General features: G+C 36.7%; 1 protein-coding gene across 1 annotated transcript; it reads left to right on the top strand.

Moving 5' to 3' along the window:
• Positions 1-185: 185 nt before the first annotated feature.
• Positions 186-23,738, top strand: LOC121417019. Its single transcript, XM_041610558.1, has 10 exons — positions 186-569; positions 1,586-1,799; positions 3,747-3,836; positions 4,842-4,931; positions 5,796-5,907; positions 6,799-6,931; positions 8,651-8,771; positions 10,417-10,603; positions 11,361-11,492; positions 20,414-23,738. The coding sequence occupies exons 1-10, from the start codon at positions 403-405 to the stop codon at positions 23,452-23,454; spliced, it is 4,287 nt and encodes a 1,428-aa protein (XP_041466492.1). The 5' UTR covers positions 186-402; the 3' UTR covers positions 23,455-23,738.
• Positions 23,739-25,715: the final 1,977 nt, after the last annotated feature.

Here is a 25,715-nt window from a genome sequence, read left to right as displayed (position 1 = left end):
TGAAAGATCAAAACATTCAATAAAAAAATACTCAATAAAAATGAATTTAAAAAATAAATTTTCATTTTAAAATAAAAATTAAATAAAAAACAATTATTTGTAGGTACTTTAAGGCTTAATGTCAGGATTAAGACTATTTTTGTTATAGTCTAATGTTAGATTGAATGAATCATTGTGCGGCAAGTTCAAAATATTGCGCAATCCCGATTTGTTGTAAACATGCTGGAGCTGCAGTTTTCGTCTGACAATTATGACTGCAATATCGATCTCATTTCTCTTCGACGATAAGCAGATTGAACATTGTGTGTGGATAGTTAGTCAGCCGTCATTGGTTACCTCCCAATGTCCCAAAATAATAGGGGTCGAGCAAATCCTGAGAATTGACACGCGATCGCAGAAAAAATGGGTGTTCAAAATTTGTGGCAGATTTTGGCTCCCGTGAAATCAACGGAATCCATCGATGTGTTGAAAGGGAGGACCGTCGCAGTGGATCTAGCGATATGGCTCGTTGAGAGTCAAGTCACTGGAATCAAAATGATGCAAGGCAGAGTCATCAAACCCCATCTAAGGTGACTCCAATTCTCCTGTGTCAAAATCTCCTCATTCATAAATCCATATTATTATCATCGTCTTTTCATTCATTCTGGCATTCATTTATTCATCATCATGATGATGATCATTCAATTTCAAAATTCAAATGATCAAGATGATCAATGCCATTGAATTCATTCATTCTTTTATTCAATCATTATAATGTTAAACTGTTAAAGTTTAATGTAAAAATAGCAGAAAAAATAATAACAAATATTGCCGAAGGTTTGAGAAAAATTCATCAAATAATTGAAATGTTATTATAATTTCAATTATTTGATTTATGACGTCATATGCAAGCAGCATTCCTACATAGTGAATGGTAAAAAATCAATGAAATGTCATTTTCTCAAAAAATTGAAAATGGTTTTCACTGTACCTTTTGTATATATCAATAGACAAATCATTTCGCACCCGATCATGAATAGAAAACAAAATAAGTCATCCAGGAACCATACAAAATTTGAAATTCATGCATTTTATATTACATAACACATGGGGCAGCTGCTCGTTTATAACGTCACAAATTCAAAAATTTGAACTCTAATGACTTTAACTCTTTAAACGGATTTTCCTCAAAACTTCACCAATAATTTTTACTATTTTTTCTGCTATTTTCACAAAGTTTTCTTCAGGGTGAACTTCCCCTTTAATCCCTCCTTTCCTTTCTTTCTTCCTTCATTGAAATTGAATTAATTCATGTCATTGAAGACTTATAAAGTTTTAACTTTGAGAATGAATTTTTTTATTAAGATCTTTCTAGACTGAACTTATGTATAATTGAAGTTGTTGTTTTCAATCATGTTAGTCTACTGACTCTACTCTATTCATGTCTTTGTTTCTTCACATTTTAAGATTTTGTTTTGACTCTAGGAAGAGTCTTTCTCATACCTTATCGGCTTTATTTGTTTGAAAACAATTTTGGATAAATCATGTGAATGTACATTTGTGACATGAGATTTCCACAATGTAAGAATAATTTCATAATTTTCAGGAACCTCTTCTTCCGGGTTTCCAACTTCCTTCGGCTTGGCGTGAAGTTGGTGTTTGTCATCGATGGGACTCCACCAGAGCTTAAATGGGAGGAGATTGCTCGAAGGAATGAAGCCAGAGTTGGAGGAGGATGGAGAGGAAAAGATCGGAGAAGAGGAAGAGGAGGAGGAGTGAAGAAGGCCTCAAGGACCCACTTCACATCTTGGTTGAAAGAGGTATATTTTACACTTTTTTTTTGGAATGTTCATGATTGAATTGAAATAATTAATAAAAATCATGTATTTTAAGAAAATGGTTAAATTTTTCTTTGTTTGAATGGTCACTTAATTGGAAATTACTGTAATTTGTATTTTACTCTATTCCATTCACAACAAGTATGTAGCAAGTCATCTTGATTTGGTAAATCCAGAAAAGTAGACTCTCAAAGAAATATAGAAAATGTCTAAAGAGCAACTTGTCACTATTTTCGTTTGTGATTGGCCAAACTTGACTTCACTTATTGACAAATGAATTGACTATGTTCAAGATCTATTGTACCTGATTCCAATAGGTAGATGATGGGGGCACTGAGGTCTAGTGGTTACGGCTCTCGTCCTTCAATCATAGAGATGTGGGTTTGAATCCCAGCCATGACATGTTTTCCTTCAGCAAGAAATTCACCCACATTGTGCTGCACTCAACCCAGGTGAGGTGCATGGGTACCCGGTAGGATTTACATGTATCCCTTGACGCTTTAGCATCGAAATGGCGGCTCAGCTACGGCTGGGGTAGTAATATGATACCACGTATCAAAGCACAGTTGAGTATATGCACATAGTACAGCGCTATACAGTGCGTATAAAAAAAACGGGACAGATTTGAAAAGTCTATAAAATTTTTGTTTCAAATAATGATGTCTATATTTTGGTGTTAATAGATGCTCTAAGGTCTTCTCTTTGAAATGCAATTTAAAAAAATATATTTTATTCATGCTTGAGCGAACACGGGACTTTTTTGTTGGGGGCTCAAAAAGAGGCTTGCGCCAGAATTGCAGAATATGTGCAATACAATGATCAGACTTCTTGCTAATCAGGATACTTCCTGTTGACCTTTTCATTATCTGTGCCACAATTTTCGAATTATGCTGTCCAATTTCATTTACAAAGTTATTTATTTAATTGAATTATTTTGTTTTTTTCATTTAAACTTCTGTTACCTTTTCATTTTCCTTCATAAGTAACTGAGAAAAGAAGATTTTTTTGTCAACCCAAGCAAGAAGATTTGAATTATTAATTGGTAAAACTTGTGATTATTCAAATCGTTTTATTATGTGAAACAAATAATGTTATGTACCTTTAAAAGACATGAATCTATTTTTCAAGGGGTCATTAATTCCTTGACCAAGTTTAATTGCTTGACAGGAAACACAGGAAGGGATTCATGTTTTCAATGACAATGGTGTACTGAGTCAATTTTGAGGGAGCTAGATATGGCAGATCGGGTAAAATGTATTAAAACGTTGTGAGCCTGCGATGTGAGCACGCAAATATTCCCATTTTTTTATTACAATATCAAATTTTTTTTCTTGGTCATGATTTTTTTAATTGAGGGGGGGGGAGCAACCCGAGCGCCCGCCCATCTGTGTGGCTTTGTTCAAAAGGCACCATAACCTTTGTAGCACATAATGAAAGGATTTGAAAAAAAATCCATGCTCTCCCATAATTTGGTTGAAAAAAAATTTTTTAGCTTGAAGAAGGAATATTCAAAGCTAACAGAGAGCATATTAAAAAGAAACAACAGAATAATTCAAGCAAATAAATAGATCTGAAAATGAATTTTGACCGCATGATTTGAAAATTATGGCAAAGATAATGAAAAGGTTAAGAGGAAGTCTGCTAATTAGCAAGAAGTCCGAACATCATATTACTCATATTCTGCAATTCTGGCGCAAGCCTCTTTTTGAACCCCCAACAAAAACGTCCCGTGTTCGCTCAAGCATGAACAAAACTAAAATTTCTTGATAGCATTTGAAAGACAAGACCTTAGAGCACCTATTAACACCAAAATATAGACATAATAATTTGAAACTAAAATTTTATAGACTTTTCAAATCTGTCCCGTTTTTTTTTATACGCACTGTATTAATGAACATATTATTGTTATCAATTGTTTTTTTTGTATAGTGTCAAGAGCTATTAGAACTGATGGGCGTACCCTGTATACAAAGCAAGGGGGAAGCAGAAGCCATGTGTGCTGCCCTCAACAGTGCAGGGGTATGTATACATCCCTTCAGACATTAATTTATTGGTATAAAAACTCATTTGACAATAGTACTATTTCCAAATGATTTTTTTTTTTATTCCACCCTCATTGAATTTTCTTGCTGTCATCCTACCAAAAGATTATGATTCATTCATTTTGTATGACACTAAATAAAACCCATTGGCCCGTATTCTGAAGTCAGGTTTAACTTAAACTCAGGTTTAAAGTTGTGGTTTAAGTATAGACAGCCAATTGTTACATAATCACTAACAGTAGAGATATCATACTTTCAGCAAATTCGGCTCTCAAATCATTCATAATTGTGTAAGAAGTATAAATAGATGATTGTCTTCACCATCAATGAATCAGGAAAGAGCACAGTAAACATAAGAAACATACAACTTAATAAAATTTTTGTTACTTTTGGCTTCCCATGCTTACACCACAACTTTAAACCTGAGTTTAAATTAAACCCGACTTCAGAATACGGGCCATGGAGTATCACAACTATTTCATTTCTTAAGATTTTGGTAAATAGTGTATTTTTTTTACCCAGTTGTAAGTTACTTAAAGAAATATATGGATATAACACGCCAAAATTAACAAAAATGCAAGATTGAATTAAGATGTTGCTAATTTTGAATGTTTTTTTTTTATTTGCTTAGTAAGTACTTTGCAACCCATTCTTTTTTTGGAAGCAGATCACTGTCAAATATTTTTCTGTTGACAGAATATACTTAAATCAAATAAAAGGTACTAAAATCATTCAATTTGATTTGCTGATAGAAAATGTGTTTTTGTTATTATAACAAGTCTTTATGAAACGGGTGCATTTCATAAAACAACAGTTTAAAGCTTCTGAAATCATTCAATTTGATTGGCTGATATAAAAATTGTTCGAGAAATTGTGCAGCTGTGAGTTTTTATGAAACAGGGCACTGAATATTTTGTATTAATATGCCAAAATTGTGGGATATAAATACATGTATTACAAAATTATGATGATTTTTTTTCAGATGGTTGATGGCTGTATGACAGAAGATGGTGATGCATTTCTCTATGGAGCTCAAGTTGTTTATAGAAACCTAAATATGTCTACAGGAGAGGTAAATATTTCTACTATTATTGTCCAGGTATGCAATAAAAAAATTTCTGTCAAAATAAACCTTATGCTTATGATCATTTGTGGGCTGCCACCACAAAACCAATATTAAGTCGCCCCAAATGATTTTTTTGTTATCTTATTAAGCTTAAGATAGCACATCACTACATTATTTTTTTGTCTTGCCTGCATGTAGCAGAGCAAGACTACAGACGCTGCTTTTCTGATGGCGATGGCAGCGTCATCAACATTGCAATTTTAACCAAGGGGCAATTCCATAAAATATGTAAGTCCGACCCCCTATATGTGGGACCTTCGTGAAATTTCTTGTTTCTAATTTCTGGTTCTTTTGTCAGTCTGTAATGCCCTCAGATGACCATGACTTGACCAGTTCATAAAGTGAGGTAAAACTTGATAAAAATGGGGGTCAGACGTACAAAATGATTAATCATTTTATGGAATTGCCCCAAGGTTTAGTTTTTGTAATGTGATCATAACTTACAAAGCATATGGACCTAGTTCATGACACTTGGACATACAAGTAATAAAGTATCAAAGATAGTCTTGCAGGACACATTATCAAGGTCAAAGGTCATGTACGGTCAATGAACTTTGACTATGTTGTGGTATCACCATTGAAATATTAACCAAGGTCAAATTTTGAAATGGTATTAAACATTGGAACTTAAATAAATTTGTTGCAAGAAACTTGGACATAAGGGTAATCACGTATCACTGATCATTTTGCACGAGTCTCATGATCAATGTCAGTTTTTTTTTCAAAGTCAGCAATGCTGATTTATTGAATCGCATAATGCAGGTGAGACTGCCAGAGGTGTTAAAATTCTTTTTATTTCTCCTTGACTAGGTGGACTGTTACAGTATGGATGATATCAGGAAAGATCTAAACTTGGACCGAAGGCGGTTGATAGCTCTGGCCATTCTTCTCGGATGTGATTATCTGCCTAAAGGTGTACCTGGTATGGCTGACACAACATATGCTCCTGCGTCATTTGCTCTTGTGTCATTTGCTCTTGCTTCATTTGCTCCAGCGATATTTTCTCTTCCGTTATTTGCTCTTGCGTCATTTGCTCTTGTGTCGTTTGCTCTTGCTTCATTTGCTCCAGCGATATTTGCTCTTGCGTCATTTGCTCTTGTGTCGTTTGCTCTTGCTTCATTTGCTCCAGCGATATTTGCTCTTGCGTCATTTGCTCTTGTGTCGTTTGCTCTTGCTTCATTTGCTCCTATGATATTTGCTCTTCCGTTATTTGCTCTTGCGTCATTTGCTCTTGCTTCATTTGCTCCTATGATATTTGCTCTTCCGTTATTTGCTCTTGCGTCATTTGCTCTTGTGTCGTTTGCACTTGCTTCATTTGCTCCAGCGATATTTGCTCTTGCGTCATTTGCTCTTGTGTCGTTTGCTCTTGCTTCATTTGCTCCAGCGATATTTGCTCTTGCGTCATTTTCTCTTGCGTCGTTTGCTCTTGCGTCATTTGCTCTTGCTTCATTTGCTCCTATGATATTTGCTCTTCCGTTATTTGCTCTAGCGTCATTTGCTCTTGTGTTGTTTGCTCTTGCTTCATTTGCTCCAGCGATATTTGCTCTTGCGTCATTTGCTCTTGCTTCATTTGCTCCAGCGATATTTGCTCTTGTGTCATTTTCTCTTGCGTCATTTGCTCCAGTGATATTTGCTCTGGTGCTAATATCTCAGAGGGTTTAGGGTTATAGTCAGGATTGTAATAGCGGTATATAACTGAATCAGTATTTTACCTGTTGTTTCTCTGGAAGTTTAATCTTTATTTCTACTAATTCCTTCGTAGTGGTCTTATCATCACCACCAAAATAACCCTCTATATGATTTTTATTCTCAGGGGTTGGAAAGGAGGTTGCTATGCGGTTTATGAACTCTCTACCCAGCTGTGCTGATCCCCTCAATCTATTCCAATCCTGGAGAGGAGGTCGTGATTCAGATTCTCAGACCAGTGAAGAAAGAAGTGTCAAAAAGTAAGTAGAAGTATTTCTCATCTTGTCTATAAGGCCTGGTTTTGAGACACCACCATCGTTATCATCATCACCACCATCATCATTAACATTATCATCATTACCATCATCATCATTATCATCATCATCACCATCATCATCACCACCACCATCATTATCATCATCACCACCACCATCATTATCATCATCATCACCATCATCATCATCACCATCATCATCACCATCATAATCATCATCACCACCACCATCATTATCATCATCATCACCATCATCATTATCATCATCACCATCATCATCACCATCATAATCATCATCACCACCACCATCATAATCACCATCAACATCATTATCATCATTATCATAATCACCATCAACATCATTATCTTCTTTATTATCATCATCAATATCATTATCATCATTACCATCATCACCATCGTCATCATCTCACACTTATGTATGTAACACAATTTCCTTTTTTGTGTGTACTAAAAAAATAAGTGATTGGAAAATATAATTTATGATAAATGATAACTGTAAGTAGCTGCTAAGTGTTTAATCCTGATTTTAGCTTTGGTAAATCCCCAAAGTACATCTGTTGCTATTCTAATTCATGACAAGTTTATATCAATCTGGATGCCCTAGAGCATGGGAGCATTTTATCAATATGAGAGCGTTGTTGGCTCAATCAGTAACGCATCTGCCCGTCGAACCAAAGATCGTGGGTTCAAGTCCATCCCGGGCTGAAGCCAGTGCGTTGTGTGTAAACGTCTCTCCCATGTTTCATAGATGCAGGCTATGTTACAATGGAAAACACTCCATCCCTCGGATAGGACGTTAAATGGAGGCCCCGTGTAGAGGAGAGTCACGACCTTTGCATGTTAAGAACCCACTGTACTATTCGTATAAGAGTAGGGGAAACCCCGGTGTAGTGGTCCACCTGCACTCCCCCAATTAGTTATATCGCGAAGAGAGACCTGCGGGTCATAGTGATTCAGTTCGCTTTTCGCCTCCCAGGCACAGGTGACGCCAAACAAATAATAATAATAATATTCTTTGCCCGACAAGCCATGAATTTGAAAAGCTGGGAAGCATTTTTCCTGTGCTTACTGTGGGATAAAACGGGAATCACTCACTGGCTTCCTTTGAAACAGAATTATCCTCAAATTACTCTTGATTGTCTACAAAACACTGAATAAACAAGCTCCAGATTATTGAAATAACTTTTTGATGCTGTATACACCAACCAGAACACTTAGGTCGTCTGATGACCCACTTCGTCTCACATATTCATTAACTCGTACATTAGCTGGTGAAAGAACTTTTACTGTGTCAGCTTCAAAATACTGGGAATGATTTGCCTCTTATAGTAGATAGTCTCCATCAATAGAAATCTTCAAAAAGGCATTAAAACCCTATCTATTTTGTAGTTTGTAGCTTCATCGTTTTAGCATGATATGATTTATTTTTAAATTTTATTTTAAGTAATTTCCTTGTAAGCCCTATGGGGAAAAGCGCTGTTTAAGAAATGAGTATCATCATTGTTATTATTAATTGTCACTTAAAATGCCTGCCAAATCCTTTCAGTATAAAAACTCTCCCCAGGTATATGATACAGAGGATATGAAATGGCAATGTGTTTTTGTGATTTAACATGGAAGTTTATTTCGATTAAGGTGCCCGATGTTTTGTGGTCTAAATTCTTACCTTCTCTCATCTTTACAGAAAATGTCTGAGAGTTGAGGGATTTCCCAACGATGATGTCATCAAGGAATTCCTTCAGAACAAAGAGAAGCCATCTACCTGTCATATGGAATGGAAAAGACCTCTTCTACTTCACCTAATGGTAATAATAGTAATGATAATAGTAATGATAATAATAATAATAATGGTAATAATAATAATAATAATAATAATGATAATAATAATGATTATAATAATAATGATAATGATAATAATATTAATAATAATGATAATGGTAATAATGATAATAATAATAATAATGATATTAATAATAATGATAATAATAATAATGATAATAATAATGATAATGATAATAATGATAATAAGAAAATGATAACAATGATGATAATAATAATAATGCCAATAATAATAATACTTAGGTTTCGCATCTCACAGGGTACCCATTTAACACCTGGGGGCCGTTTCATAAAGCTGTTCTTAAGATAAGAGCGACTTTAAGAACGACTGGTGAACCTTTCTTACGCGCTAAACCATCACCAATACAATATACCACTTACCGCATGAAGGGATCACCAGTCGTTCTTAAAGTCGCTCTTAACTTAGGAACAGCTTTATGAAACACCCACCTGGTTGGAGAATGGCAAAATGAGGATTGACGTCTTGCCACAACCAGGGGGCCGTTTCAAAAAGCTGTTGTAAGTTAAGAGCAACTTAAAGACCGACTGGTGATCCTTTCTTGCGGTACATGATATTCCCCATTGAATGTTTGTTGGTGATTATTAAGTGCGTAAGAAATGTTCACCAGTCATTCTGAAAGTTGCTCTTAAGTCTCATGGCCGTGTCCACGGAGGATATATTGTAACTGGGAGTGCTGTTCGTAAGTTAAGAGTGACTTTAAGAACGACTGGTGATCTTTTCTTACGTGCTAAATAATCACCAACATATTATGCTGAACATCATTTACCACAAGGTAGGATCACCAGTTGTTCATAAAGTCGTTCTTAACTTACGAACAGCTTTATGAAACAGGCCCCTGGTCCATGTTAACTTATGGACAGCTTTATGAAATACCCACCAGGCCCTGGTGGGGTTCAGACACAGGACCCCCTGATGATAAGGCGAGAGTCATAACTGCTACCCAGCGATGCTCCTGCGGGTAATGTCATTTGTGGAAAGCTCCGGGGAAGCTCACCCTGGCCCATATCAGAGATGCCAAGTTCAAAGACCAGCTATGCGTGAGATTTTTCTGTGAATCTGAGTGAGATCACAGACATTGTGTACAATGTATATGGGGATAGGCTGTGATAGTTGCGTGAGACAGAGATTTGAGGGGATGAGCAAGTGTCCAAAATGCTTGAGTCTCGCGCATAATGAGTGAGACTTGGTAGCTCTGCCATATTCTGAACTCGGGTTTGAATTCATTCCAACGGTTTGCATACAACAAGCTGCATGCAAGAAGGACTATACAAATAGTATAGTAGGTTTCCCGGTACACCATGTATCTTTCTTGGGCAAGTGTTGGTCCTGAAAAGGACCACCCATTCTCGACAAGTGTGTTCTTGTTGTCCTCAGGAAAATGAACACACTTGTCAAAACATGGGTGGTCCTTTTCAGGACCAACACTTGGCCAAGAAAGATACATGGTGTACTGTGAAACCTACTACACTATTCTTCTTCGTCATGGAAACCTTCAGAAGTTACAGGACTATACAAAGTTATTTGATACAGAGGTACATGTACAGTATTGATCATGTCTCATAGGATCGTATTTACATTTTTTTTTACAGCAATTCAATTTGGTGAAGATGGAATGGCCCGTTGTGTACACCCAGGAGAAGGTCGTTCCTCTGGTGACCTTGTATGACCTCACCCATTTGACCTCTGACCCCAAAGGTCGTCTGCATCCTGCCTCTATTGTCAAGCTCAGAGTTCGGCAAGGTGTACAGTGTGTAGAAGTCAAGTGGCATAAACCTGGTGAGTGCTTTCATGCAGAAAGAGACTTACTACTCCTAATGCAGTTTTACCTCAGTAAAGTTTTCCTCAATAATTGAAAGTTATTCTCTTCACAAAATTATTTTTCCAGAGTACAGGGCTTGAATTCTCCCTGCTGCACGAAGGTCATGACCTTGGATGACCTCTAAGTTGACCCCAATGCATTAATGAATTTGCATTCAAATCCTACTATTAGGTATTTCTTTTCAACAATATTTGTGATTATTAATTATTCATTTCAATGATATATATTCCATTTTTAATGTATTGATTTATTTTGATTTATATGTAAATGCATCACTATTCGGCTTGGCCGCCATGATGTATGAGTTTTATCAAATAAACCATTTATCTATCTACCATTGATATTCTTTGTGCCCTTATTAATTGTCCCTATTTGAATGAATTGAATAAGTTATATTGACCATGAAGGAAATTTTTTTTCCCTGGTTTACACACATGTAGATACATTTGTGTTTTAATATAAAAGTGTGTAAAATGAGCATTGCCCTAAAAATGTTGTAATATGAGGCCTCAGAGTAGAAGCTACCAGATTGGAGTGGGTTTGTTTATTACTTTAAATGTTAATAAAAGAATTAAAATTATCAAATAAGACTACAAATAATTAATTGCTCTGATTAGATGAACAAGAAAATGAGAAAGAATTCAATCATTATTTTTGAACTGATGGATTGGATTGGCAAAGATTTCTTTTTTCTTTTCTCTCTTCTTTCTTTAGAAGAGCACAAGGAAAATGATGAGGATCCTGATTCCTTTTACACCACGGTGGAGGAGAGAGAACGGTTTGCATCGGCCCATCCAACGATGATGCAAGACTTTGTGGTCGCCATGGAAACAAAGAAAGTTAAAGGTAGGCAGATAGCTTCCAGTGTGCAATTTTATGGTTTTCCCACTTGGGTGTGTGTACTTATCTAAGCTTGGTCGGGTTTTCTTTTTTTTTTACAGATGATGTAAGTCATATTCAGTGAGTGGCATTTGGAGATGAAATTTAGTTAACTGGTAAAATGTGAATTTGAAAGATGGAGGATGAATTTGTTGAAGTGATTGTGACATCTGCATAATGGGTGATTTCAAGTCCGATGTTGGCATTGGTGTTGGTGTTGGAATTTGGATTGCTTCCCCTAGCAGAGTGAGACTATAGGCGCCGCTTTTCCGACGGCGCCGGCGTCAACATCAAACCTCAACCTATATGTAAGGTTAAGTTTTTGAAATGACATCATAACTTAGAAAGTTTATGGACCTAGTTCATGAAACTTGGCCATAAGGTTAATCAAGTATTACATCCTATCAGAGTTTCATGTCACATGACCAAGGTCAAAGGTCATTTAGGGTCAATGAACTTTGGCCATGTTGGGGGAATCAACATCAAAATCTTAACCTGAGGTTAAGTTTTTGAAATGACATCATAACTTAGAAAGTATATGGACCTAGTTCATCAAACTTGGACATAAGGTTAATCAAGTATCACCAAACATCCTGCATGAGTTTCACATCACATGACCAAGGTCAAAGGTCATTTAGGGTCAATGAACTTTGGCCAATTTGGGGGTATCTGTTGAATTACAATCAAAACTTTAAATCTGATTCATGAAACTTGGACATAATAGTAATCAAGTATCACTGAACATCCTGTGCAAGTTTCAGGTCACATGATCAAGGTCAAAGGTCATTTAGGGTCAATGAACTTTGGCCGAATTGGGGTATTTGTTGAATTACCATCATAACTTTGAAAGTATGTTGGTCTAGTTCATAAAACTTGGACATAAGAGTAATCAAGTATCACTGAACATCCTGTGCGCATTTTAGGTCACATGACCAAGGTCAAAGGTCAATGAACTTTGGCCATAATGGGGGTATCTGTTGAATTACCATCATAACTTTGCAAGTTTATTGATCAGACTTTTGAAACTTGGACATAAGAGTAATCAAGTATCACTGAATATCCTGTGCAAGTTTCAGGTCACATGTTCAAGGTCAAAGGTCATGTGAGGTCAATGAATTTTGGCCACTTTGGGGGTATTTGTTGAATTACCATCCTATCTCTGTAAGTGCATTGGTCTAGTTCATAAAACATGGAAATAAGAGTAATCAAGTATCACTGAACATCTTGTGCGAGTTATAGTTTTCAAAGTCAGCACTGCTGCTATGTTGAATCGTGTGATGCAGGTGAGACGGCCAGAGGCATTCCACTTGTTTACAGATTTGACAATGAGGACCAACTTGACTGAACCATGTATAGTATTGACAAATGCCAATTCCATTTGTTCAGGAAGGAATTAATCTTTGTTTCACTTTTCAATGAGGAGCAAATTAGAATATTTCATATTCCATATAAGAAAATACAAAAGAAATAGTGAGTGGACAATGTCATCAGTCTCCTCATTTGCATACCGACCAGGATTTGCATATAACTGTTTTGTGAAATTAAGCAAAACTTTAAAATGTCATAACTAGCAAAACGCTGAAAATTTCATCAAAATCGGATGTAAAATAAGAAAGTTATTGCATTTTAAAGTTTTGCTTACTTTTCACAAAACAATGATATGCACAACTCCAATGACACAGTCGATGACATCACTCACTATTTCTTTTGGTCTTTATTGTTTGAATTAAACAATATTTCATTTTTTATAGATTATTCCCTATTTCATATAATAAAATACAAAAGAAATAGTGAGTGGATGACGTCATCAGTCTCCTCATTTACACACCCACCAGGATGTTCATAAAACTGTTTTGTGAAATTAAGGAAAACTTTAAAATGTCATAAGTTTCTTATTTTACATCCAATTTCCATTAAATTTTCAGTGTTATGCTTGTTGGATTTTTCTCTTTTTATTCCAATCAACTTTTTGTTGGGGTGGACTTGTCCTTTAAAAAGAAAGAAAAAACATTAAAAACTAATTAGATATGCTGAAAAAAAAACACTACCTGTAATTTTGTAAGCATTATAAAATCTTATTAGCTGTACTAAAATAATAATATCCAGGAAATAATGTGCATTGTCTCCCACAGATATTGAAAACCCAGACTTCAGTGACCATCTTCAAGGGCAACCTGAAAACATATCTGTTTAAGAGTGCTTTTTGATAGACATTGATTTATAGTTCAGACATGTATAATATGTTAATAGTTTTTGTTGTTTTGCTATGAAGTGCCTTGAGCATCTAATCAAGATGGAAAGTGCGCTTAAAGGGGAAGCCAGTCTTGGCCATAGAATGTTGTGTTGGGAAGGAGAAAAATCAATTAAACAGAATGATGAAAGTTTGAAAGAAATCGGACAAGCAATAAGAAAGTTATAGCTGCTTTAAAATTGAGATCACTAATACCATGTAGATATCAAATTGGCAACTGGGTAAGTAAATTATGACAAGGGGCAAGGACAACTTTCCCATAAGCCATGTACTTTATTATCAGGGATTTGTGGTTTTCTCCTAATTACCCATTCCCCTGGGGCAGTAATCTAAATATAACCCAGGTAGTATATTGTTTAATGTCCTCATGAAAGAAAAATACAATTTGAAATAAAACTTTCGGGGAAAATGACATTTTAGCCATAATATGTATTGAAGTACATGGAAGAGTAGTCCTTGCCTTAATACATCACTATGACATCACATAAGCGGCCAATTTGAAGTCTCCATAGGTATAATGATTACCAATATTTACAACTTTTAAAAATTCATAACTTTCTTGTTATTTGTCCAATATTGTTCAAACTTCCACCTATCAACTTGTCTGATTTTTCTTTTTCTTATAAAAACAAGTTTTTATTTGGGTTGGATTCCTCCTTAACAAATCTCATGTATTATTATGAATTAAGTTATAGGAGCATCCGGTCATTTTTAAGAAAATAATGACCATGTAAACATAATTGTAAACTTAATATTAGAAATACTTAAAAAATACACCTTAAGTTTGTAAACATTATCAAAAACCAATTTGCTGTACATACTATAAAAATAATATCCAGGGGCGGTATTCTGAACATTGTCTTTTCTCCATATTTTATCTTATCTCAGAGATATGACAAAATCTGGTATTCTGGTGGATGTCGTAAATTTTTGTCACAAAATTGTCATAAATTTTGTCTCTTCTCTTTATCGCGCACCAAAAATATGCGGCTTTAAATGCGCGTAATCCTTTTATACTTGAAAGCAAAAGACTTATGACAGGGGGTAGCAATCATAAATTTTGTCATATCTTTTTGTACCAAATATCCCGATATATTATTTAGATGAGATTGTGGTATTAGTTTCACTCATCATCCATGACAATTTTCAAAATTATTTTTTCATGCTACAATTAGTTGGGCCCTACATATCAATTCCTCCTTTTTTACTCTGTGTTTCTTCTTTTTCTACTTCTCCTCTAAAATCCTTGAAAGCTCCCTGTCTCTCTTTGTAATTAAGCGCATCAATATTCGTTTAGTTCCGCGTTGCCAGCAACTGTATTGGGGATACATCCTACCTGCCACGGGGCCTTCCTATTGGCTAGAAGGGCTCCCACTTGGAACTGACGATGAGTTTGATTAGTTTGCTTCCGAAAAAATGGGCGGGAACTTAGAGAGATGTGACATGTAAAAGACAAGAATACCGATTTGTGACAATCATAGCGGTGTCACATCTCGGAGAGAAATAACAAAATTTATGACAAAAGTTATGACAGTGTTCAAGAATACCACCCCAGGATACAATGTGGACAATACAGGAGCATAACAGTATAGGAAAAATATCTTGAATACATAATGAAAAACTAATTAAAAAAACACCACCTGAAATCTTGTAACCATTATTAAAAGCTAATTAGCTGTTAACAAAAAGCGCCACCTGAAGCCTTCAGAACGCCCACCATCAAATCTGGGGTCAGTAACGCAAAGCTTAGCAATCAGTCGTAGAACATTTTCTACGATTGATTGCATACATTATAATTTACAATCAATCGTGAAAATCAAGCATATCATTAATTGCTAACCTTTGTGCTACTGAACACTACAGTGATTAATTGATGGAATTCTCTGAAGGCTCTTCTGTCCCTTTAGGGAAATTAGATGTCATAGGAAAAATATGATGCATTGATATGGTCAAACAAACTAAAATGATACTAAAGAAGAAGTTCACACTGACGATATGTTGGTTTTCATAGAAGCAGAAAAATTAAGGAAAAGCGTGCTGGTTTAAGGGTTTGATGAAAATCTGTCAAAGATTAGTAGAGTAATGAACATTAGCAATTATCAGCTTAAAATCATCATTTGTTTTTAAATGACACACAAGTGAAAGTACGTGTAAATACAGTTTAGTGCCCTATAATCACGGAAAATTGACCTGATTTATTGTTTATAATGATTTTCAGCTGTATTTTTCAAGGTCATTGCCAATAAGTCAAACTATTTGTGATGCATATCCTTTTAGTACTAATTACAGACTACCATTACAGACAATACCAGTGTTTGTTGGCTTTTCATTTCTGATTTATTGCAATGTGAAGTGTGCTGATAAACCTGTATGTATCTTTTTGCATTGGTTTTGGGGTGTTTACGACCATTTTCGAATGCGTAAACGAGCTATTAAACATTTCGGTCACAAAAAATTTGAAGTATCCCATAAAAATGTAGGTAATTGTCTATCAGTATACAGAAATTGGTGTTGTTCCTCGATGGGACGAGGGGTGATCCGTGACCTTGAACTTGGCAACTTTTAGAAAAAATCCAACTTGAGGGCGCCCTACAAGAAATCGACGCACACGTTTGGGCCAATTTTTTGTAGGTCTGTTGAACAAGTGATAGCCTTCAAATATGCATGATATTGGGCTAGAAGCTAATTGAATTTGGAAGTTATGAGCTTCCAAACATGCATCCGAAATCACGGACTTGGATGCTTAACACCATTTCGGCGACCTCATGCGCAATAACGGCTGGTCAGATCCGTGCTGTAATATACTGTGCATGTTAAGACTAAAAAGTTCTTCCAATTTTCAGAAAATAAGCACTCTACCTCATCAAACTTGGTTGCAGCAGTCGATCAAAAATAGCAAATTTTTTTAAAACTTGGTTGTTCGGCCACGCATTGGTTGCTATTAAGAGAGGCCTTATCTTAGCAACCGTTTGACCTTGGGGCAAAATATTTCAGATTTTTCCGTCAGACACTTGGGGGAACATTTGGTGCGAGTTTAAAGAAAATCGAAGGGGGTAGGGTGACAAGCATTTGTCGATTTGACATGGATTGACCCTAATACAAAATATAAAATTTACATAACACATATTGAAAATGCTGAAATTACATAGTTCGGACGGCACTGTTTATTTAACATTTACAATTAAGTGCACAAGCATAAAAGTAGATGAAATCAATGATGAAATAATTGTTTAAAAGAGCAATTTATAAATTGAAATGTTTGAATAATGTAATTGAAATTTTTGAATAAATATACAATGGCAATTGAAAAAAATGGGAAAAAGTTAATCAAATTATTGTAGAGACACTTTGGTTCAAACAAAAATTTGACAAAAATGATGATGCCAATGATGTTTATATATTGCACTGTTTGAAAGTAATCCAAAGAAAAGAAAATTTGTGATCCAAGTATGTGTTACTAATGCATTTATACATTAGAAGTAAACCGGATAAGAAGAAAAATGTTCTAAGATTAGTATTTCAGCTGCTAATTAGGGCATGATTATAGTCAGTGTCAGTGGAATATTATGTTATGCTACCCTAACTTGCAATTGATGAATTCCCTGAAATTTTCAGTCGTCTATCAAAGTTTACTAATGAATTGGTATTGTGCTGCCCTAAGCCAAATTAGATATGGTTGATACCTTGGCCCCGTCTTACAAAAATCAATCGCAACTATGGAAAGCCAGCGATGTCAGTACCTAAAATTACATGATTTTGTCAAAATGTTTTGTAGAAATGATCAATGTATATTCATACATTCACTGTTTTCTTGACAATTCAGTTTGCTTCTCTTTGTTTTCAAAGGACAATGAGCAAATTTCCTAAAGAAAAATTATGACATTGATGGATTTCCAATATACTTGAGATTGATCAGATCAATTGTAACTCTTTGTAAGAAGGGGCCCTGGGGCATTACTCTATGCAACGTCTTCGAACAAATTAGGCACCATTCATCTTAGGAAAAACAAAAGAGAGTAATTATTATTGTTGATAAAAGAAGAGGATAATTACTGCAGCCTGAGGCTAGCTGTGGTAAGCTAATTAGGATGATCTGAAATCAACTAAAAATAGAAGTTCAAACTTGTTTGATGGATTCGCCTGTGGGTGTTGGGGTTTATCATTGAAAATTGAAGGGGGAAGCAATCTGTGTGTGATCTCTCATTCACCTTGCGTTGTAAATATCAAGCCTGATGTGAAAATGTACTTTTTGAGATGAATAATAACAATATAGAGAAAACATAGCCTTCAGTTTTTTGCTTACAAAGAGAAACTTGATAGTTTTGAGAGGAAAAGGACTTGTTGACTTTATATTGGTAACATAATTATTGCAATGTAGATGTATTGAGTAGTGGATTAGTATGTTATCATTTCACTGGGCCTGAACGACGAGACGACACTGTTTAGAATGTTGCATTATGGTTGAGCAACCTGGCCAGGGGGTGTTTCACAAAGATTTAAGTGTGACTTAGAGTCGCACTTAAATACCGAGTTGCGTACGGTATGAAAGGCTTGACCGCATTGGTCAGATCGTGTCATGAGGACGTGCACTAATGCGTATCTATCAATAAGATCGCGCGTTGCATATCATGTACGCGTCGGCATTTAAGTGCGACTTAAGTCATGCTTAAATCTTTGTGAAACACCCCCCTGATTTGGGTAGTTTTAAGCATCCAAAGATCTTGACTAGATGATTCAAAGCATTGACAATAGTTTTCAGACCGCCTCGAAGTTCGTCAGTTCCAGGTATTCTCTGATCGGGAAATTTACCCCGATCAGAAAATACCAGGTATTTTGGTAATGTGAAAGCAAACTACGCGTAATCTCCCCGAAAGAAAATACCTCTAAATAGTAGGTACTTGGCGAAATTACGAGAACTTTCGCGGGGATTTTTCCAAGGTCGCAGATATTTTGGCGATGTGAAAGCAAATTATGGGAACTTTTAGCCCAGCGTGTCGTTTGGCGTTGTTTGGCGCGGGAGCTGTGGTTGGCTGCTGGGCTAGTGATTTTGGATATCGCGCCTTGCCTGCTTATCAGATCATACTATGCGCATGCTCGTAACTTCAGGAACTTAATCCCGAAGGGTATGTTTCGGGGCGGTGTGAATGCAAGAATAATTAATGGGTATTTTTTAGCCGAAAACAGTTCCCGTAATTTAACGGGGATTCTTGTGATCGAGGCGGTTTGAAACCACCTATTGATTATCTGAACCTAAAGACAATGCTCCTTTTAGCTGGAGGCAGTGGCATATAGATGTGAGGGGGGTGCGAAAGGCTCGGAGAATTATTAAAAGGAGAAAAAATGAAAGACAATATTGTGAAATATGATTATTATGGCAAAAATCTATTTCAAAAATGAGTTTTAGATGGTAAGGTTTGTGGTAACACCATGCAAGTTAGTCATGAAAAAGACTGTTGGTTATCTTTTTGATAATAGCTCTAAAAGAACTCGGATGTTTTAATCACGTGAGCTTTACCCTTTGTCAGGATTGAAGGCTTAAGCCAAAATGATGGGAAGTTAATTTATCTGAGGTGATTGCTGATAGATTTTTGTTGCTTGCTCGCTCGCAGTTTTTGAAATAAATTTTGGCTCATTATTCTGATCAACCTCAACTATGGAATGCCAGCATTGGCCACATCTAAATTGCACGTTTTAAAAAAAATTTAGGTATCACAGGCCTAATTCATTCCCCATAGACTTGTGTGTTAAATTGGCACTTTAAAAAATTCATAAAAAATGAGGATGAAATTCAGGGTCGAATGTTTACTACCAGTGGATAGGATATATATCTGGCAATCCATATCTGACCAGAAAAGGGTACCTCGACTGGCTCATTTTAGAAATAAATTGGCGTGTTTGAAGACATCGTCGGGGGGAGCAAATTCATCACCTCAAACAGCAAAATAGCCCTAATCCTTCCGCCAGTCAAAATATAGTCCAAAATTGGTGATATTTCTTCCCAATTTGGGAAAAGGAAGTTCAGTAATTACCAAAAATAGAATCAGTGTTAGATGGACAATCATATGCATACACTTTGTCAATCAGCCATATCAAAATAAAAAAAATAGCAATGGGTTGGCTCGAATGAATATCTATGGCCTGCCACTAGTGATTAGGCCCGTGCAGCCTTCTAGATATGATGTACCGGTATGTTCATTCAATCATTGCTTTCTTAACAACATGGTGTGTTTGCCTTTGTATCCAAAGGAAATGTTGCAAATTTCCTGTGAAAAAAAATATTACAGCGATGGACTTCCATAGAGTTATGATTGACTGGATCAATCGTAACTCTTTGTAAGACGGGGCCCTGGCTGGATGTTTACCTGCTACTATGCCAAAGGGCTTATCACTCTGCCCTTTTGTAGGTATAGTACATCTATATCGTTTTCGCTATGAAATAAGAACACACCTCTAATCTTTGTACATTCTTCTCCATACAAGCATGGTTTCCACCTTGTAAATGCTGTGCCCACCTGCGGGCCCCCTGTAGGGTATACACATTGAAACTTGAATTTAAGAGCTGGAGTTGAACTACTTTCAATTTGTTCAACTTTTGTTTGATAAAGTCTTGTTTTGTCTGTTTCTCTTTTGTATATAGGAAGAGGAAAGAAGAAGAGAAATCCATCTTTATCTTCACAGCAGGAAGGATTGATGGCTGATGAAGCTTCCCAGCATGCATCTGAGACCAATGTACCAGTAATCTTTGACCCACAGCTTGCTCCCAAGGTCAACCCCGAGCCACCACAGATTCCAAGTTATCCTGGAATCAAACAGGATGGGAGGGAAACCACCAGTGTTTTCGATGATGATGATGAAATGATGAAAAGATTGATTAGCCTTTCGCTTTATGATGGTGGAACAAGAGCCGAAGAAGGGAATGAAAGAAGAGGAAAGGAAGAACAAAGGTGCCAGAAAGATGATGCAATGCAAAAGAGGACACACAGGCGGAAGAAAGAGACACAGAATCGCGCGAAGAAAATCAGTCGGAAAAAGGAAAGCTCAAAGGGGAAGGATAATGCAGAGGACTGCTCTTCAGTCCAACTGACCCAGGAAGGAATACCCTCTATGAAAAGTACCTGTCAAGTAGATGCTCGTTTTGCCAATGGTCTAGGAACTGAAGAGACTGTGAAGACCATACCTGACATCCTAAAAGTAGTCGAGGACATTGACAAAGAAGGAAATGAAAGGAGGAAAGAGTTAGAAGAAGAACAATCATTTATAGAGGTCTTACCGCTGTCTCAAAGACTTGGTTCCCAATCTTTGCAGGGATTCATCCCTAACTCTAGGAGAAATAGAAAAATTGATTCAGGTAGTGCCTTAAAGAATGCAAAACAATGTGCGAGTCTTTCGTCAACAGATGATGAATCAGAGGAAGGAATTGATGAAACTTTGCATTTTCCTGAGGAGACACCAGAGACTGATGGATCAAGATTGGTACACTTTACCAAGACCAAAAATAGAGACCTTAGATTGTATTCATCAAAAGCATGCGCTGAGTCTCCTCAACCTTCCATTGTTGCTGCGGGAAAATATGAAGGATGCTCTTCAGAGGGCTCCATAGATCAAAGGCAAATCGGCGTCAGGGAAGCTCTGAATATCATACCACCTAATGGCTTCAAAGACAAGCTAAAACCGACTCCAGCTTGCAGGGAAGATATTACAATAAATGATCGTCACACCCAACCTCATTCACCAAACTTAACTGATGAAGTCATAGATTTGACTGGAGACAGCCCTTTAAGTGACCAAAGAACATCCTCTGTATATTCTTCAGAGGGTGTGGAGTCTACTTCTCACCGGTTACCATCAGGAAGATTCTTTGGCATCAAGCACAGTAGTTCAGATGAAATTGATTTTGATGAAGACAGTTCCCACTCTTTAGAAGACTTTACTACCTGTCAGGAAAAGCCTGAGCCTGAAACAATTTCCTCAGTGGCCTTTGGTCATGAACAGTCAAGATGTAGGATTGGTCACAATCAATTCATGAAGTTAGACAATAGCTTGGCAAAGTTTATGAATGAGCTGAGCCTTGTCTCAAAATCTGCAACAGGATTTGCAAGCTTTTTGGAAGGTGATGATTCTGTTTTTGTCATTGAGGATGCGGAGTGTTGCTTAGAGGATGGGCAAGAGATCACTAAAATTGATGAAAGAAATGGGGACAAGATGAAGGGACTTAACAACTCTTATCAATGTTCTGCACGAAGACAGTCAAGCAAAGGCCATGCAAACCCTCCTGTGCTAGAAGGAAGTGATGTTGTTTGTGATGAGGAGGTAACTGTCAAAGTATTACAAAGTGAATCTACCAAGACAGGAGAAGTAGGAGACATACCAAAGGATCATGAACAAGATAGGACAAATAATTACCAGGACTCTTCAGACGAATCCAGACTTCCAATAGAGTTTACGCTTGAAAATGGGGAAACCAGGAAAGTTGGTGAAAAGATAGTCCATGCTGAAATAGAGAACATAGCTGTTTCTAAACAACCTCAAGGAAAGATGAAAGAGAAATCTTGTACTGGACGAATCAGAAAGACGAGGAAGCGTAAGGCAATGACAAGAAACTCTTTACTGATTGAAAATGACCTTCTAAAGATCCTTCAGACAATGAGTCCTGTAACTGGTCAGTCAAGTTTACCTGGGCAACAGGAGACTGTACTGCCATTAGAGTATGCTCATGCAGCTGAAGATCTTAGTTTGTGTTCATCAAACATAGATTTCAAACAGGGATGTTCAGGTTTATCGGCAATAACCCTTTCCTCACGTTTTCCAACATCAGCATCTTCATCATCACATCACGTAGAGTCGCAACATGAAACTATAGATTCATGCACAACACCTTCATCATCTGCATCTTTTATGTCTGGATCCATATCAACTATTACCCCGACCTTGCCAAGGACAATTGCTACTGCAAACTCGAAATGTAGCACCTTGTCCATATCTGGGGAGCCACAGCCAACGATTACCAACTCCTCCCAAGAACCCCATGTAGCTTCTCCATCCACCAAGTCATCTCATCTGCTCCGAGAACAACTCTTGTCAATGTTAAGCCAACTCACCCCGGGGGATTCTCCTTTGATGGGTACCAAAGTTATACAAAAGTCTCAAGACTTGCTCCCATCCTGCGTTGGAAGCCAGAAATCCAGTGGCGTAGGTTCGCAAAAAGTTGTCAAAGATGATCCAGCGCACGCCACAAGAGATACCCTCATGACATCAACTCAGCATAACCATTTCCAACAAATCAGTACTACTAGAACTAATAGAAAATGTGAATGTGATTCAGTGAATTCAAACGTTTGTGGAGAAGAAACAAAATCTTCCCCAAAATTATGTAAAGGAGATAAATGTAAGCCGAAGCCCACACAGGGGTCTTATTCGCGTGTAGGGGAATCTGTATCCCACAACGTCTGCAAGCCAAGGACAGAGCTCAAACCAAGAAGTCACTCACAGCCATCAGTTGGTCCTGATGTAACTACCAAGCGAAGCAGGTCTAAGCCAAGGAGCTGCTCACAGCCTGTCAGGTCCAGGACTAAGTCTCGATCAAAGAAATCTTTGAGGGGGTCTCAGAAACGAGAATCCATGCTCGCTATGGAGAGCAATCTTGGCAAGATTTTGGAAGGACTTAGCAGCCCTCTTTGAAGGAAGCAGTGATATCTATGTGTACAGTACAACACAACTTCTTAATTTGAATTTTTAAAAAAAGGGGGAATCATCAAAATCCTATGTAATATAAGAAACTGTTGCACCAATATGCCCGGCACAGACACACTAAACAGTAAGACCAGAACTGCTCATGTAGCACTTACATCCTTATCTAAGGGGGCAACATTTTGATAATGTGGTCTCGTGGAGCATTGTGGCCCAGTGGATTAGTCTTCGGACTTTGAAACAGAGGGTCGTGGGTTCGAATCCCAGCCATGGCGTAATTTCCTTCAGCAAGAAACTTATCCACAGTGTGCTGCACTCAACCCAGTTGAGGTAAATGGATAGGGGAAGGCGGGGTAAGTTGCGACACTTTTTGCAATTTGCATGTTAGAATTGATATGACTAGTACTATTGTAGAAATAAGTACCTTGCCTTTAAATTTGATTCTTGGGAAATGTTTTTCACCTACATATAACTTTCTACCCCCACACTGAAAGTCATCATGACCTTTGAAAAAACCGATGTCAAATGGCTCAACTTGCCCCATATATGAGGTAAGTTGTGCCACCGTCTGGGGGTAAGTTGAGCCACAAAAACTACGTACAAAATGTATGGGGGGAGAACCAGCATGTCAATTTTTTGTTTAAAGTCTTTTCACTTGCTAATTCTCTATAATACTTTAAAAGGAAAAGAGCAGTCATGTAAATTTGCACCTTTCAGTCTGCATTTCATTCGATTTTTATGGTTTGTTTGTTTTTTAAGATACATTACCATAAGAATTACCATTGCTCAACTTGCCCCATGCTGTTTGGCTCAACTTACCCCAGTCCGAACTTAGTGCGATAATTTTGTATCCACACATTTATTATGCATCTATCATATAAAAGACTATGACAAGAATGAAGATCCATATCTGGACTAACAATGTTGTTAACAATGTTGTTATCATGTCTTTACTATATTTAAAGACGTGTGTGTGAATAAAGTACTTATCTATTTCACACTCCTTTTTACTTTTTTGGCTGAAATTCATACTTTTCCCTCTAAAAAACTACTTTTTGTTTCAAAGTGGAAAATCATGTGGTGGGGTTAGGGGTTATGCTATGGGTCATTAATACACGACACCACCACAATGTCTGACTCATTTATTATTGGCCTTGGGCTGGTGGCTCAACTTGCCCCTATGCTCAACTTACCCCACCTTCCCCTACCAGTAGGAAGTAATTCCTTAAAAAGCTGTGTGCGCTATGAACGCCTAGCTTAGCCGGGTAATATAGGAGCGCCTTGAGCACCTAACAAGGTGGATATGTGCGCAATATAAATACCCTATATTATTATTATTATATTCTCGTGTTTGCCTTTTTAATTGTATATTTTTTCTAAGTTATTTTATGAGTCAAATCTATTCAAATTTAATACACAAGATTGATATTGTTCTGATATTACCATTCAGCATTATAAGTAAGAAAACATCATTGTTGTATGAATTTCTGTATTTTGGAAAATTATCTCCTTGGCATACTTAGTAATTGTTGCATTTTCACCAAAGATTTCATTTTTTACTGCAGGGCTTGAAATTAATTTAAATGTCATTTTTGCAATTACTTCCTTAACAATTATTAATGTGTACTCGTACTTACTGTTCAATAGGTCGGATATCAAGATAAAAATATGTTTGCCATGTTTTACAACCACCAGAATTCCGATGGGGAGGGGCTTGTTTTAACAAATGAGGGGGGGGGGGAGAAAAGGAAAAGGTGGCAAGGGAAAGCCTGAAAATATAACAATTTTCAGAGTATTATGCCAAAATATATTTAAAAAAAAAAGAAATTTATTTTTGTATTGAAAAGATCAATATTTTTGCTAACTCGTACCTTACAAATTTTGCCCCATATCTGGCCCCCTGAAAATTCATCAAAGAAGAGATTCATGAAATTTTGAAGTGTTTGATTTGTGACATGGTATATGAACAGATCCCTAAATAAGCAATGTAAATTATGTTAATTCAAGTTTAGAAGTCTGTCTTTAGTTTTAGTAAATCCACCAAAATGTGGCTATTACAATTGCAATCCTTTTCCCGTTAATTGAATGTGCATGCACTAAAACAATTATGATGTAGAGCTTTGAAAAAAAAGTATTTCACTGGATAATTTTTTGTGATTTTACTTTATTTGATATAAAACCTATTCCAAAACATGGATATATTCTTTGTGGCTTCTTTGGGTGGCTTTTCTCATGGGTTACGCCATTTAGGG

Source organism: Lytechinus variegatus, chromosome 6, assembly GCF_018143015.1.
Source record: "Lytechinus variegatus isolate NC3 chromosome 6, Lvar_3.0, whole genome shotgun sequence".
Lineage (NCBI taxonomy): Eukaryota > Metazoa > Echinodermata > Echinoidea > Temnopleuroida > Toxopneustidae > Lytechinus > Lytechinus variegatus.
The sequence above is the reverse complement of the archived record's forward strand: the minus strand, read 5'-3'. Positions and strand labels throughout refer to the sequence as shown.

Coding starts and splice junctions, on each gene's coding strand:
- LOC121417019 (XM_041610558.1), top strand. CDS start 403: ATGGGTGTTCAAAATTTGTGGCAGATTTTGGCTCCCGTGAAATCAACG. Junction 1,800..3,746: donor TCACATCTTGGTTGAAAGAG/GTATATTTTACA, acceptor TTTTTTGTATAG/TGTCAAGAGCTATTAGAACT. Junction 8,772..10,416: donor CTCTTCTACTTCACCTAATG/GTAATAATAGTA, acceptor TTTTTTTTACAG/CAATTCAATTTGGTGAAGAT.